Source organism: Leuresthes tenuis, unplaced genomic scaffold (genome assembly GCF_036924035.1).
Source record: "Leuresthes tenuis unplaced genomic scaffold, fLeuTen1.0.hap1 SCAF_16, whole genome shotgun sequence".
Taxonomy (NCBI): Eukaryota; Metazoa; Chordata; class Actinopteri; order Atheriniformes; family Atherinopsidae; genus Leuresthes; species Leuresthes tenuis.
In genome coordinates, this window is record NW_027325370.1 from 10665893 (window position 1) to 10681709 (window position 15817).

General features: G+C 40.9%; 2 protein-coding genes across 4 annotated transcripts; one reads left to right on the forward strand and one right to left on the reverse strand.

Moving 5' to 3' along the window:
• Window positions 1-873: 873 nt before the first annotated feature.
• Window positions 874-9621, forward strand: alas2 (aminolevulinate, delta-, synthase 2). 3 transcript variants are annotated; one of them, XM_072366360.1, is made up of 10 exons: window positions 874-1017; window positions 1984-2335; window positions 2523-2567; window positions 2647-2869; window positions 3106-3290; window positions 3510-3689; window positions 5697-5861; window positions 7345-7613; window positions 8470-8632; window positions 8959-9621. In XM_072366360.1, exons 2-10 carry the CDS (start codon window positions 2005-2007, stop codon window positions 9120-9122), a joined length of 1725 nt encoding a protein of 574 aa, XP_072222461.1. In that variant the 5' UTR covers window positions 874-1017; window positions 1984-2004; the 3' UTR covers window positions 9123-9621. The 3 variants fall into 3 exon arrangements, with proteins under 3 accessions (XP_072222461.1, XP_072222460.1, XP_072222462.1); XM_072366359.1 differs by having other exon boundaries at window positions 878-1017; window positions 2472-2567; XM_072366361.1 differs by lacking the exons at window positions 874-1017; window positions 1984-2335 and adding an exon at window positions 2387-2414.
• ttc34 (tetratricopeptide repeat domain 34) lies at window positions 8958-14823 on the reverse strand. Its single transcript, XM_072366358.1, has 7 exons — window positions 13096-14823; window positions 12703-12925; window positions 11828-12020; window positions 11409-11575; window positions 11019-11292; window positions 10665-10879; window positions 8958-10298 (listed from the first exon to the last, which is right to left on the reverse strand). The coding sequence occupies exons 1-7, from the start codon at window positions 14787-14789 to the stop codon at window positions 9762-9764; spliced, it is 3303 nt and encodes a 1100-aa protein (XP_072222459.1). The 5' UTR covers window positions 14790-14823; the 3' UTR covers window positions 8958-9761.
• Between the last annotated feature and the right edge of the window lie 994 nt (window positions 14824-15817).

The following is a 15817-nucleotide window of genomic DNA, read 5'->3' on the forward strand; positions in this document are numbered from 1 at the left end:
AGTAGTGGGCTGCAAGTCTATTTTTATTTTTCCTTCAAAGGCATAGGCATGTCCCAACTGTCTCTGCCTTTCACTGGCTACTACAAGTTGCCTTCAAATGTGTGGCACTAATTTGGCATTGATGCTTGTTCAATGACTAAACAAGCAGAAGATGTGAAAATGCTGCACAGAGCTGATGAAGTTGTGATATTCTGGTCACAGAACAAAAATTCATAAAAAGAACAAAAACATTGCCAAGTTTCACAGTTCATGATATGTTCTTTCTTATTTGAAACTGTGTTGGATTTATACTTTTCACCTAATATACTGAGCCAGTAAATGTCATTCTCCTGTTACTTTGCTCACAGACTCATGTACTTTGTCAACAAGGGTCAGTTCAACTCATTTTCTTGCAAAATTGGTCTGAATGAAAATTTGAAGTTTAGCATGTTTTAAAAAATAATAATAAAATGTGAACAAATACATTAAAAAAAAAAAAAAACATTGCATGACTGAAATAATCTGCACATTGGGTGGAATCACACAAATACATTATATTTCATATTTATGTTAAAATGATAACCCCTAAATGTATAAAAGTGATGGGTTCAGAACTTTTTTGTGAATATGCAAATGAGAAATGATCATACATTAACATCATCACATCAAGTATGCTGATTTCAGGAAGGGATAAAGTGTAGTAAAATGGATACAGAAATGTCTAATTTACACCTTTTCTTGTTGTTTACAGTGAATGTTTCATCATTATTTCGGTATCATTTTAGCTCAGACTGAAGTGAGGCTGGGCCGAGTGTCTCACAGCTTTAATGGAACCCTATCAGCATCTTTGCACCTCCCACACATGCAAACAACTCCCTTCATGGCCTCCAAGTTTAGAGCCACACGTCACTTCACGTCACAGGGTGGAAACAGATATGATGATATAATGCTCTTCTACATCTGACCAATAAGTTTTGACACTCACTCACCAACTGCCTATTCGTTGTTCTGAAGTTCGTCCTCAGTGCAGGTCAACAGGTGAGCCTCACTTTTAATCATAATTATGGTATTATTGACATCCTTTGAATAACTACCACATTCATTTATATAATTTAGGCTTTATTGGCTATTGTACTGTTTTAGTTTAAATTATTAATGCATACAGTGTTGATTTTGTTTCCTAATGTATTTTTTCTTTGTTGACATTCAGTGAAAGGAAATATAAGGTGTAAATACTCAATTTATATATAAATATATATATATATGTATAAAAGACAAACACTCTTATTGTTTTGTGGCCTGTCATCATTAGTTATGTAATCAACAACAAGAAAAGCATTTAAAACAAATATTTGACCCACTTGCAGTGTTTAAATGGTTTTGGAACTTGATATTCCAACACAAGTAAAGATAACATCCAACCACAAGAAAAAGCCACAGATCCCGAGAACTACTTTATCAGCTGACCACAGTAGATAGTGACAACCAGCCTGCTTGTAAACTAAAGCACACTCTGTAAATTTAATGCAGATCAATTATTTTGTCACAGTTAGATCATGAATTTGCTGGTAAATGCATCAGAAAGTTCAGTTTTCCTCCCTCATAGTCTTGAAATTTTTTTGGGCAGGGAAATAAGAGAGTGAATTCGGTATATCCCTGCTGTGTTTTATCAGGGATTAATTGATGGCCTCTGCAGTAATCAGCTGGTGATGTTTGTCAGGGCAGCTCTTGAGCGCCTGCAGAGTGGAGATAAGCAGCTACATGTCACACCCTCAAAGAGGCAGCTACAACTCTCTGTGGCTAAAATGAGTGGCATTACACTCGTACTTAAGATATTTTCCTGTCATCTTTATTTGCGATGATAACTTAGTTTGTCTATTATGGCAATGAAAATGTCTCTCTCAAGGAAAAAAGTAACCTATTAGAGTCTTTTAAATAGCCAACAATGAACTTCAATGTGTAGACTTCGCAAATAAATGGCAAATGTTTCTTGTCTTCACTCAGAGTAAGAACAGCTTCAGTACAATGGCTGCCTTCCTTCATCACTGCCCTTTCCTGAAGTCTGTTCCCAAGCGAGACTTAAGGAGAACAGGAGTCAACTTACTGTCTCTGGCAGACCGATGCCCCATCATTGTTCGTCAAATCACTGTGAGCAGCCCAGCTTCACTGGAGGCCAAGCTGAGCAGCTCACTCCCCAAACCCAAGAGCCAGAAACTTCCAATGGTGGACCAAAAGAGGCTGATTGCTCAGACTGCCACTCAGGTGGCTGTGTCTGTATCAAAGGCCTGCCCTTTTGTCACCTCTCAGATTGGAATGGTCCAGGCCAGCCCTGAAGTACAGGAGGATGTCCCAGATGGTATGAACAATAAAGCTAAATAACAGACAGAGACAAACAAACTTAAGTTTAACTGAGGCACAATTCATGAGCATCAAAGGTTAAAAAAAGAGCAATGATTCCCACTTACAGAGCTACTCTTTTATCTCTTTTCTAGGTTTGATGACATCTTTGTTAAAAGGTTTAAAAGGTTCTGTGTTCACAACAGCATCTCAAAACAACTCTGTCACCCACCTCCTCAAAGACAACATGGGTAAGCTTTCCAGTTAACAGGCCTCCAATACCACCCAATGTTTCAGTTCAAGTTCAAGTCGAAACCATCTGTGTTTCAGTTGGCCCCAGCTATGACTACGATCACTTCTTCACTGAGAAGATTGCTGAGAAAAAGATGGACCACACATACAGAGTCTTCAAGACGGTGAACAGGAGTGCTGCGTACTTCCCTTTTGCTCAGGATTACTCAGCTACTGGGCGAGAGGGCTCCCAGGTGTCTGTGTGGTGCAGCAATGACTATTTGGGAATGAGTCGGCACCCGAGGGTCCTCGGTGCTATCAAGTAAGACTAAATGCTTTCTATCAAAATTTTGTTGATAATGTTTTTACATCAAGAAGACAAAGAGGAGATTTTGTGTCATAAGTCTATCACACTGGAAAATATTTAAAAAATGCAGACAGAACCAAAGAATTTGCAAGAATTGACTTGGAAAAAGGGATTTGACATGGACGTGATGGCATGGATTATCTGGGCCAGATGTTGTACACTCATGTGGACATATGTTGTGTTGTCTTCAGAGATGCCCTGGAGAGGCATGGTGCAGGAGCAGGTGGGACAAGGAACATCTCTGGCACCAGTAACTTCCATGTGTCTCTGGAGAAGGAGCTTGCACAGCTACACCACAAAGATGCTTCTTTGGTGTTCTCCTCCTGCTTTGTGGCAAACGATTCAACCCTTTTCACTCTGGCTAAGATGCTTCCAGGTAAACACTTGTGTCTAAGACATATTGATAGTTTCTGGCGAAAGGTTGAAAGGTAGCTTTTGACAAGTAAATTTGTAGATGTCTCAAAAATACATTTGAGTTGCCATTTCTCAGATTAATTTCTCATATATACATCATAGAAAAGGTGGATGGTTTCATCAGGTTGATAGATGAAACCCTTTTCCCCTCATTTCATGGTGTGTTAACTGTGTCATGCAGGGTGTGAGATCTACTCCGATGCAGGGAACCATGCATCCATGATTCAGGGCATCAGGAACAGTGGAGCCAAACGCTTCATCTTCCGCCACAATGACAGTCAACACCTGGAGGAACTGCTCCAACGCTCTGACCCCAAGACACCGAAAATAGTGGCATTCGAGACAGTGCACTCGATGGATGGTAAGCACTTTAACAAAAAAAAAAAAAAAGAAGCAGACACTTTCAGATTTATTCATCCATTCCCTGAGGTTTCTGGCCCTTACCTTGCATTAGAGACGGTTGAAGGGATGGCTACTTTTACTGCAAAATATTCCTGAGTGTTACATTTGTACTGGAAGTTGAATATCAATAAAATACTTTTGTAATGCTTACAATGGTGACTTTAGGAGTTTGAAATGAAACCATTTTGGCTACACTGACTCTGTTCAGATGGCCAAAGGGCACTTGATGTATGCTTTAGAAGACAATATCCGAGGATTTTGTTTTGGCCTATGAAACAAACCATTCCAGCAACTTCCATTCTTCCAACCATTTTTTTATACCTGCTTAATCCAATCAAAGGGGGGGGGGGGGGGGGGGGGGGGGGTTGAACTCACTGCAACAGGATGCCAACACAAACAACCAGACACATTCACACTCACTCCTAGGGATGATACAGAATCACCAATATGTAGTTTTCACATAATTGATCATTTTCAGATAGTAGACCATTGTGGGATACAATGGCAGGAAACATAAATGTATGCACGCGTGCAAAGTTTGGATTTTGAATCATGAATGCTGTTGCCATCTCTTCAACCACCACTTGTTAAACTCCCTATCACTCTTCCTCAGTTGCGGTTTCACTTGATTTCTTCGGCCATCAAGGCCAGATTACAAAGTGTTGATCCAATATTTGTTTTGGAGTTTTGCCTGAGTTGAACTCTGAGAAGCATTGATGTGGGCTCTATCTGCTGATTAGTTATTTCTGAGGCTGACAACTCTCATGAAATTATTCTCTGCAGCAAAAGGAATTCTTCATTCTGACTTCCTAAGAGCGATTTCTCATGAGAGCCAGTTCATCAAAGAGTGTGATTCTCTTTATGAGCATGTTTGAGGAAACTCTAAAAGTCCTCTGACTTTTCCTCCATATCAAGTTCTTCATCATGGACTATTGTTTCTCTTTCCTTAGTTGAGCTGTCCATGGCGTAACATGGATTTCTGCTGAGGCAGAAAAGAGCTATTTGCTGTGCGCAAACACAACCACAGCACAGGAAAATGAACAAACACATTATGAAAGAATTCAATTTCAACAACTGATTTTCGACACAGCATACAGTATAAAGGTGTTCACTCTGTTTTGGTTAGGTAAAAGGTGCTTGAAGAATCTAAGGTTTGACACGGTGTGCTGTGGTTACACTCTTTTCTTTACATCTTTCCTATTTGATAGTTTCAATGTGTTCAGTTTTTTTTATATTATTCAAAAGGAAAAAATTTTCTTGATTACATGTGGCAACAGGCAACTTATTACTAGTGTGAAGCAGAGTATAAAAGTTTCCATTAGGAATTGTGCAAAATCCATTAGGAAAAATCAACTGGGAATTGATATTTCTTTTTTCAGTCAATATCACGCAGGTGGATGCATTTCCCTTTTCTTATGCTGAATAACTCCGAAGGCAATTATGCTTTTCAATGACAAAATCATATCAGATACAATTGAAAAAAAATAAATGTACCACTTTGTCTATGTGTAATAATCTCAGTTTACTTTATACTGGGGATGTGGGGGTTACCAGTCCAGCATCAGTCATCACATCACACATTCATATTCATAGATAATAAAGTTAAATCTGTTCATATTTCTATAATCCACAATTATTCTGTCATTTATCACTGCCTCAAGAAAGAGGGGTTATTTTGTACACCTCAGCTCCATTTTTCTGGGTGATATTACATCAGTCACAGCTCCAAGTCCAAACTGAGATAAACTGAATGGATGACTGTGACTATATTTTCTGACAATATAATCCTAAAATGACATTTTGTTAAAAATGCTTCATGCCTTTTGGGTGTGAAATAATTCTCCTCATCTTTTTTTAGCATATAGAAGGCAGTCCTACCCAGTGATGACATTTTCAGCCTTAACAACCTATTGTTCACCCATATACAGTCCTAATTATATCATCTTCTTCTCTGGGGGGGCGCCAGGTGCCATATGTCCTCTAGAAGAGCTGTGCGATGTCTCCCATCGTTATGGAGCGCTCACGTTTGTCGATGAAGTTCACGCTGTGGGCTTGTACGGAGCCCATGGAGCTGGAGTGGGCGAGAGAGACAACATCATGCACAAAATTGACATAGTTTCTGGGACCTTAGGTGAGTTTCTTCTGTAAAAAAATCTACTGTGTATCAGAAATGTATTAGTAATTCCACAGTTATTCTTCCCATCTTGTGTGTTTAGTAAGATTGATAACTTTTACAAGAGTCATCCACCAACATATTCTTTTAGTATGGGCAAGGCAAACGGCTTCAAACTGCCGTAGATTAATTGCTTTTCTTATTGGCTTGTCTCCATGTAAGGCCTCTCTTGTACATACTGATACTGTCACATTGCCAACCCAGCAGCAATAACTCAGAGTATGACGCTTCTCTGCTGCCGGTTAAACGAGGGCAATGCATGAGTGAGCTCTCATCAGAGGAGCAGAGGTTTTATCAGCTGGGTGTCTGTTCTACTCCCTCTCTGGCTGCCCTGATAAAATTATCTTCAGTAAGTCCACGTTGTGTCTAACTTCAGGACAATTACAAAGTTGTATGTAGAAATCCCTGTAATTACTCCTGGACTGCAACATCTGACATTTTCAAGGCATTGCGCTTAGTGCAGCCTTGTCATTAAACTAACAAAAATGAATGAACAAAAGTGCTTAAACTTGACCGCAGTAATTAGAATAATTGAAATTATCTCTTCAGTGTAAATATCAAACAGGAGATGTCGAGGCTATTATGTTAGATTTCACAGGTATTTCATGATTGTAGGCATCAGAGACAGAAACTCTTGCAATCAACATTTTAATAATACCATCTTACAGAACTAAATCCTTAAATGTATTACTGCCAATGAAAAGTACAAAAGAATCCCATAATTTTGTAAAGTATGGTGTTATATAGCATCATCCAATTTTTTTGTATATTGCCAATAAGTAGTTGCACTTTGGTTCAAAGATTGATCAAGCAGATTTGAATTAACCTTATTGTTGAAAAATTTACTGAGTGGATTTCAGCTCAGGAGCTGATTAATCAATTTATTTGTTTAATCTAGGACCAGATCATTTCTAAATACTAAAACTTGGGGAAGGAAGAAGGATGACTTAGCAGGAGATTACCCAATAGATCTTTGTCACACAAAATCCAGTTTACATTCAATATGTTTTGGCCATGTGAAAATATGACACAGAAAAGTAATCAACTGATCAGATATCAATTTATCATATAACTCAAAAGTTATAAAAAATGTTTCGGACTTACTGTTTCGGAATTACAAAAAAAAAAATTGTACTGTAGCCCATTAAGTCAGAGCCTTGTCTGTATTTAGTATTCAATTACAAATAAATTATTGTATAATTCCTGCATAGAAGAAATCAGGAAATTATTTTCTTACTCATTAAAGTTAATAATAATTTCAGCTTTCAAATTCTTTATTTTAGTAAAAAAAAAAAATTTAAAGTAGCAATTAAGTGTCATACCATTAAAAAAAATAAAGTGTTATTTAGTAGGATTTGAACAGTCAACTGTTCTATGTTACTAACTGGGTAAATGCAATGTTTACTCAGCTCACCTACAGTCTTTTATGTTCCTGTTCCAGGCAAAGCTTTTGGTTGCGTGGGAGGCTACATTGCCAGCAGTGCCGCCCTGGTGGACATAGTGCGCTCTTACGCAGCCGGCTTCATCTTCACTACATCTCTTCCCCCAATGGTCCTGGCTGGAGCTCTGGAGTCTGTTCGAGTCCTGAAGAGTCCTGAAGGGCAGGGACTCCGCAGAGCCCATCAGAGGAATGTGAAACATATGAGGCAGCTTCTCATGGACAAAGGCCTGCCTGTGGTCAACTGCCCCAGCCACATCATCCCCATACGGGTATGTTCATGTTTATGCTTTTGGCAGTCGCTTTTATCCAAAGCGACTTACAAATGATATTGATATGATAATGATAATGACAAATATTACAGCTAACATCAAAGCTAACAATAAGCTACATAGAAGGAAAACTACTAGTCAGACTCTGTCAGAGGTGACAGGGGTGACAGTGTAGAATAGAATGCAGGCATAGAGGGAAATACAGAAAGAGAAAGTGCAGTAGAGGATAAGTACAGAGTAAGTGAGTAGAATATGAAGGTTTGGCGCCGCTGCTGCCTCTACCACTCACTGCTTGAGATCATTGATCATGATAGAAAACACAAATGTTTAGTAAATTACTGTGAGTAGGAGTTTTAGCTGTACAAACTTAAATCTTTTCAAGATACAATTCGATTTGTAATTCCATTTAGAAATTAGTTTCTAAAGTTCCAATATACAACATTTTAAACCTGTTATAGTACATAGGCATGCATCCACACATGAGCACATTCAAAGTTCAAGCTTTTTCTCCACTGAATAACGCCCCTTCATCAGTAAAAAGACGGCTAAGAAAGTCCATATAGGTGGTTTTCTACCTAGATATAGTGATTTATGAGCTATCTTTTGGGCTCCAAGTGAGGTTTTACTTTTAGTTCTGTCTCATTTGGTTTGGATCTAAACTGCTGCTTTATTGTGACACCCAATAGTTCTTCTAAGGTTGCACCATAGACCTTTAAATCAAGACACTCTTTAAAAACAATTGAAATTTTCTATTTTTCAATACATTTGTAAATCATTAAAAATCGTTGATTCCATAGACTAAGTAAACTGCAGAACTAGCTTTGATTCATTTCACTTTTTTATTGCCCATAATTAGGTTGGAAGTGCTGAGCTGAACACAAAAGTGTGTGATTCTTTGCTGGAGAGATACAACATCTACGTCCAGGCCATCAACTACCCCACAGTGCCTCGTGGTGAGGAGCTGCTGCGTCTGGCTCCGTCTCCTCATCACAAACCGGACATGATGAATTACTTTGTGGGTGAGTGTGAGGATCCTTACGGTCATTGGTACAGAGTTGTGATAGGAAATATCCAATAAAGTTAAGAACGACGGCAACAACAAGTGATTTATGTGTGTAATTCTTACGTCTCTTCATGGGTCTCTTGACACCTCTTAACATATAATGCAAAGCAAAATGGCAATATTTTTTTTTGGGGGGGGGGGGTTTACAAGTGCATGGCAGCATCAGTGTGACACTTGTGTGTGCAGACTCAAATAAGCAGAGTTGAACTTTTAAAGATATCAAATGGAAATAAATCAAAGCATTTGTCTGTTCATTCTTACAAATGTCTGTTTTATTTACAGAGAAACTGGTGGAGGTGTGGCAGGAGGCGGGTCTTCCGCTCAACAGCCCAGCCGCGGCTTCCTGCAGCTTCTGTAACCGCCCGCTGCACTTCGACCTCATGAGTGAGTGGGAGAAATCCTACTTCGGCAACATGGAACCGCAATATATTACTGTGTCTGCATAATGGCAAAGTACATGATACATCTCCGCACAGTTAGCTGAATGCTATTTATATTATGATAAATGATAAGAGTCCTATATCAGATGCGCAGATAGGAATAGAAACAAACAGGCATTGTTTTGATTTTTTTCATTTGACCAAATTCAACTAATTGTTTCTGTTATTCTGTATTACTGCATTCTAAATTGTGTTTATTGCCATGAACATGATTAAAGAAATGCCTCTTGCATTTAAAAAGCATAAAACCTGCACATTTGACACTTTCTTAATTCTCTTAACCAATAAGTGATGGTTTGAATTAAAGTATTTAGTGTTGCATGCTTTTGCTCATACAGTATAAAGGTGTATTTATGGATCATTTTTGTGTTATTAATTGTCGCAGTAGTTGATTTATTTATGTTTTAGTGGTGAATGTATATGCTAACAAAATTAACTAGATGTGCTGTTGAGTATCTTTATTATTCACATACTCTCCTCATAATAAAAATCATATAAATACGAAGATACCGAATGCTGAGGAACATTATTAATCCTACAAACTTAGATTGAACCTGGAAGACTTAAAAAAAAAAGTGAACATGGTTTCATTTTAGTAACTCAGGGGGAGGTCCTGTGTCCAGCTTGATCCTCTGACTATTAGTGCTAGTTAACATTGCAAGGGCTGGCCACTTCCCATTTGACTCTTGCTCTCAGTCTGCGCAGCTCTGTGTTCTCACTGTCCACAAGCAGGCCACATTCAATCAGTGTCCAGGCTTTGCTGAGCTTCTGCTCTCCATAGTGATGCAGCGCCCCTCGCAGAAAGCACTCGGCCAGACGCAGTCTCCCCAGACCAGCCTCCACACACTGGATGGCTTGGTCCCTGTGGAGCTGGAGAGCCTGGGTGAAGTCCTCCAAAGCCGCACTCTCTCTGGAACAGAACACCAGGCTGCGACCTCGTCGACACAGATCCTCCGCCCGGATTTTAGGGTCATCTGAACCATCATGTCCACCGTGTTTCTGAATAACTTTGTCCAAATCAGCTATGGCCCGCTCATGCAAGCTCAGCTGTGCAAAACAGGCAGCTCTCTGGCGAAGATACCGTAATCTGTGACTGCCTGCTTGCACCGCCACTGTCAGGAGCATGAGGGCCTGATCCCAATGGCCAACCGATGACGCACTGCTGGCCTCCTGTGCTGCTGCCTGTAACAGTGTAAATTCAGAGCAAGTAAACATCAGTTCTATATTCATCTCTATCTTTTCGGGACTATGCTTGCTATTCAGATATATCTGAGAATAACCTCTGAAGCGGATAGTGTCATTGTAGTTTTGTTTTTTCTAAATCCAACAAAACCGACTTAGACTAAGCTAAGCTATATAAATCTTTGCAGTTCTTCACTATGACACACTATAAGAGGACACCAAGCACAGTATTAGTTATCTCTTGGAAATCCAGACAGCTAATTTGCTAAAAATTTTAGAATTTAAAAACTGCCACAACCAGCAAAAACGACTTTTGCAATGTTGCCGATTTCGTACTGAATTTAGGATCCCTGCACATCGGCTTACCTGTGCAATGCATTTTCGCTGATTAAATGGGATCAGGGCCAGCAAGAAATCCAGACTGGATGATTCTTTTTCGATCAGTTTGCTGAGCCTGCGAGCTGCGCTGCGGTAATTCTGCTGCCAGGCCTCGACCATACCCACCCTTGCCTGGGCTACAGCATCCCTTGGCTCCTGGCCAAATACCTGGCACAGATGAGTGCCTGCTGCCTGGACTTCACCTGAAGCACATGGACAAGAGTAGTGAAAATGAGGATTACTATGAATATTAGTCAACAGATAAAACACCACATAACCTCAACCATGACTTCATAACCAGATCGTTTTGAGTGACAGATCAAGGATCTCCTCCATTCTCACCTTTAGCCAAGAGTATGTCCACGTATAAAAGATGCCATCTTGGATCTCTGCTGTCAGTCCTCATCAAAGCTCCACCAATTATAAAAGCCTCTCTGAGCTGCTCCTCATGGCAGGGAACAGAATTAGTGTTCACAGTGTCTGACAGACTGGTACGACAAGACTGATGCAGCCAATCACAGACCAGCTTCTGTGCTCTGTCCTTGAGAGACAGGATGTCTTTGACGACTGTGTCAGCATTTATCTGAAGAGCCGCCAGGATATCATGAATGCATTCCTGAATAGAGAGGAAGTTCAAAATTTATATGTGTTGTGCCAACATACAAGTACGTTCAAATAATCAGATGTCTCATAACTTAAAAGTAGATCTTTAGTGTTTCCACTAAAGAATACCTTTTGTTGATTCAGCATGAGATACGTGAAGCCTCTTCCACAAAGGGCCTGCACGTGTTTCGGATGCTCCTTCAAAATGGCACTGAAATCAAATATTGCTGTCTTTCGTTGGCCCAGCAGGGCATAACACCTCGCTCTCTCCAGCAGGGAGTCTGCTGCCTCTCCACCTTGGAAAACCCAAGTTCTTAATTGGTTTTACAGCATATGCAATCTTATTCAATTTCGTTATCCTTTCTCATATGCCTCTGCTAGACCAAATCTAAATCTCAAACAAAACTTCTGTTTTTGCCTACAATTACCTTTACCCTTCTAATCATTTCTTCTACATAGATTAATTTAACAGTCACAACTAATGTAATCCAAAATTACAAGCAGACCAATAGCAAATATCAAGAACTCATTAATGAGACTGTAACCACCAGAGGCCATGATGGCGATGGAGAGATAAGCCACAGCCTCCCTGACGACGCCCTCCTCTCTTGTGCCATCCAGGATGCGTTTTGCTGCTGAGTGGCAGTGTCCCTGCAGCAGTGCTCGGTCTTTCTGCTGTGCTACTGCCAACACGCTGCGCAGGCAGCTGGTATCACCACACACAATTAGCTTTTTGAGCAGCTGCAGGGAAAACACACACAGAAATGTTTATTTCTCTGCTATTTAACTGAGAAATAAAGGCTTCGAGCATCAGTTGCATGGACTAGAGACACATTTATCATTGATTATTAATCTATGACAATAAATCAATTTAACGGATAAAGAACTATATTGCTTTTTATCCAAATGAAGATGGATGGGTGGACTGACTGAGAACCTCAGGATACAATAAATGTCCATTGGGTTGCAGCCACATACTTCACCCAAGGCTTGTTTTTTTTATTTCAAAGGTTAACCCTTCTTGTTGTTTTGCCATTTTAATGTGTTTTGATTGATCAAATTCATAAATGAAAAAGATAACTGGTTTGTTGTGGGCTGTAGTATACTGTTGATGATTAGGCCTCTTTAACAATTCTTTAGTCTGCTGCATAGCTCTGTAGTTCATGTGTGTGTGCCTGTGATTAGTGAGGGGAGACACAAAGACATTTAATTTACTGATTAAGTCGGGCTTAATAAGTAAAGAAATTAAAATTAGAGGTTAAGTGAATGACTTTGTGGTTTCTCATTTTATTGAGCACATGCGGCAGTGATCCAGAAAGACATTTTGGTAAGAGTGTAATCACGTTTTGGTTTGTTTTCAGTCAGCCAAAGTGACAGATGAAAACATCTTTGCATGAATAATCAAAAACTTAAGCAGCTATACCTGATTGGTGTCATAATGAAAGCCTCTGTGCAGCTGCAGTAGAGCAAGACGAGCCAGGACAGGTGCCCTCGGATTGGTGGTTCCTGTGGAAAGTAGTAACCTGTAGGCTTCCTCTACCCGGCCAAGCTGGTACAAGGCATCAGCTGCGAGGATCTGAGGCCCATCAGCAATGGGCTGGAGCTCCATCAACAACACAGCCAGGGACTGGACACCAGCAGGAGTACTGAAGTACAAAGCAGGGAAAGATGTAACATTAAAGAAGTTAGATGGTTTAAACATGAGAAGTTCTAATAGAGCAGAGACCATCACCTGAAATACGCTGCTATGCTTAGATGACAACTAAAGTGAAGAACTAAATGTAATCAGTAAACCCACTGATGACAAACATCATACCCTGATCTGTGGTTGTCTCTCTTCGATGGGGCCTGAAGCTGGCCCTCCTTTTGGGAGTGCTGGAAGTCGTCACTACAGCTGGACTTGGATTTGTGCTCTGCTGTCCCCTCCAGCATGACTCGTCCCTGCTCCAGGAGAACCGTAAACAGAAGCCCTCTGTAGTTCCATGGCACCAAGCAGCGAACAGTCAGTGCTGTTTCCTGAGGATGCAGCCTGCTGGCTGTCACATAGTCTAGAGCTGTAAGGTAGTGTAAGCCACCCATCATGCGCAGGAGCCCCCTGCCACAAAGTGCACGCACACAGCTGGATGGATGAGGAGTGTTGTGTTCAATCACAGCTTGGAAGTCTTCTAATGCCCTCTTCTGGTCATCAGAGACAAGTCGGGCATATCCACGAAGAACCTGAACTGTGTTTTGATAGCTCTGCTGTCCTTGGGCAGCAGCTAGCTGGCTACAGATAGAGAGAGCCTCTTTGTGCTCCCCTCTGAGGAGGAGACAGTCGGCCAGTCGCACCCGCAACTCTCTGCCTCCCCCATCAGGCTCTAAATGGCAAAGAGTCCGTAACGCAGTGATCACAGTGTCCAGAAGTTCAACTCCCTCAGTGGATCGCAAATCTGCACGAACGAGGACTCGCTCTCTGAAACCAGACAAACCTTTCTCTGCCCGCTGAAGGAGATGGCAGCGAGCAGCCATCCCTGTTCCATGATCAGTGAAAAGCTTTTGGAAGTAATTTCGGGCTGTGGCAGGGTGGATCTCAAACGCTTCCCCCAGATCTCTGCACTCCTCCGCAGTCATTCCGCCAGCTGAAAGGCAGGCAGCTGCTCGGCTGGTTAAGAGTCTGGCTCTCCTCTCAGGTGTGACTCGGAGTAAGCTGTTTGTGGCATTCTCATGCAAGAGAGCAGAGTACAGCTCTGCACTGTCCGCAAACCTGCCTGTCACAAACAGATATGCTGCTTGAAATTCTTGTACCTCTCTATCACCAGGTGAGAGAGCCAATAAAAAGTCAAAAACTGTGGTAACATCCTCTACATCTAACTTATCGTTCTCCTTTGTTGTCATTGCCCACTTACTCTCAAATGCCAGAAGAGGATGTACGCACATTACTTGGTCTATAAAGGCCTTCACTATTTTGGGCAGATGCACAGCTTGTCTGCTCTGCATCAGTGTGACAGTTTCTGATTTGTTACTCTGGAAAGCTTTGAGGTAAAGCTTCAGTCCCTTGGAACTGTCAGGCTGTGAAAACAAGCACACCAGGGCTCGAGTGATCTCCAACAACACACGAGTAGAACCTTCTGGATGAGGTTTCTGTTTGCCTTCAAGCAAAGCAGTGCAGCGAGCAAAAATCTCCCCGCAGCCATGTCCACCAGTCTGAAGAAGAGATTCCATTTTAAAAATGGTGGCTGAGAGATTGTTGGGGCTCAGCGTGGACAAGAAAACAGCTGCCAGACCCTTATTAAGACCCTCGGCAGGCTGATTGTCCCCATGACTGTCCAGCCAACTTTCTAGAGTAGAGATCACCCCTCCGAGGCGAGACTTGTCCAGTTTCCGCATGTGGGAGATGGCAGAGGTGGCGTGAGTCTTGAATGCAGACATGAACAGAGAGGTGGCTCTCCCCAGGTCTCCAGCCTTAAGGAACTTGTCCCCATCTGCACATAACTCTGAAACACTGACTCCAGGTCGAACCAAAGCTGTCATGATCAGCCAACAGCCCCGTTCTTTGTTTTACTCTCCTCAGCTGCTCACAACAATAACACTGTTGACAAGAAAATGAAAAGGGAAATGAGGATAAAGACTATTTCTTTCACTTCACTTCACTTCTTCTTCAGTTTTACAAAACATGGTGTGATTTTTTTCAAAGCAGACATGACGCGTCATAATTTACATCCATAACGTCCCACCAAACCACGCCAGTGAAATATGATGCTTCAGTGTCTCTCACTATGTGCTTGTCTTTAATGCTAGCTACAATCTTCAAAATAGTTGGGACAGGGACATGTTCACCACTGTGTTGCATCATCTTGTCACATCATTTTCTGTGTGTGTTTGGAACCATGCAGACTGTGGGCCGAGTACTTTGTAGTGCCTCAATAAGATCAAAAAGAAGCTTAAAAGAAAAAAGGGTGTAGCTTTTAAACTCCATGTGTTGTTTATTTCCTCCTTTCTTAGCATTACACAACTTTTTCCTTTTTTCTTTGTTGTTGCTGCCGTCCCTGTATTGAAATGTATAGCAAATCAAATTCAAATAATTGAGCATTTGTTTTTTTAGAAGAAAAAAAATGAAACGATTTGCAATAACTTCTTGCATTCTTTTTCTAATCAGCATTTTTGTACAAGATATCACGTTCTCTGGAAATGTGCTTACACAATTCACATCTGAGCTTTGTCTGCTTTGAAATGACAAAATATATTCAGGAAGAAGAAAAACCCTGGCACTGAACGGAGGATTGACGGAGGTAATTATTGTGATGGAGCTCCCTTCTTTTTCAATACTATTACACAGTCAAGCATGTCTGATATACTCCTGCTTTGCAACTGTAAAATGAGACGCCTTACCGTAATATTCACGACTAAACTAATATGAATATGTATATTTAAGTCCACTACTACAAGCATTCTGATACTATTTAGCGCCCCTGTGTGGCCTTTTTCTTGGCCATTGTTAACCTGCCGCCTCCTTTGGCTTTTTGTTTCTGACAGCAAAACCAACAAAAAAATCCAACTTT

Excerpts from the sequence above, each read along its gene's own strand:
- ttc34 (XM_072366358.1), bottom strand. The coding sequence starts at position 14,789 with ATGACAGCTTTGGTTCGACCTGGAGTCAGTGTTTCAGAGTTATGTGCA. Across the intron at positions 11,293-11,408 it reads TCATGCTGAATCAACAAAAG|GAATGCATTCATGATATCCT; the intron begins GTATTCTTTAGT and ends CTCTCTATTCAG. Across the intron at positions 10,880-11,018 it reads GGACATACTCTTGGCTAAAG|GTGAAGTCCAGGCAGCAGGC; the intron begins GTGAGAATGGAG and ends CATGTGCTTCAG.
- alas2 (XM_072366359.1), top strand. The coding sequence starts at position 2,005 with ATGGCTGCCTTCCTTCATCACTGCCCTTTCCTGAAGTCTGTTCCCAAG. Across the intron at positions 3,690-5,696 it reads GACAGTGCACTCGATGGATG|GTGCCATATGTCCTCTAGAA; the intron begins GTAAGCACTTTA and ends GGGGGGCGCCAG. Across the intron at positions 8,633-8,958 it reads CATGATGAATTACTTTGTGG|AGAAACTGGTGGAGGTGTGG; the intron begins GTGAGTGTGAGG and ends TTTTATTTACAG.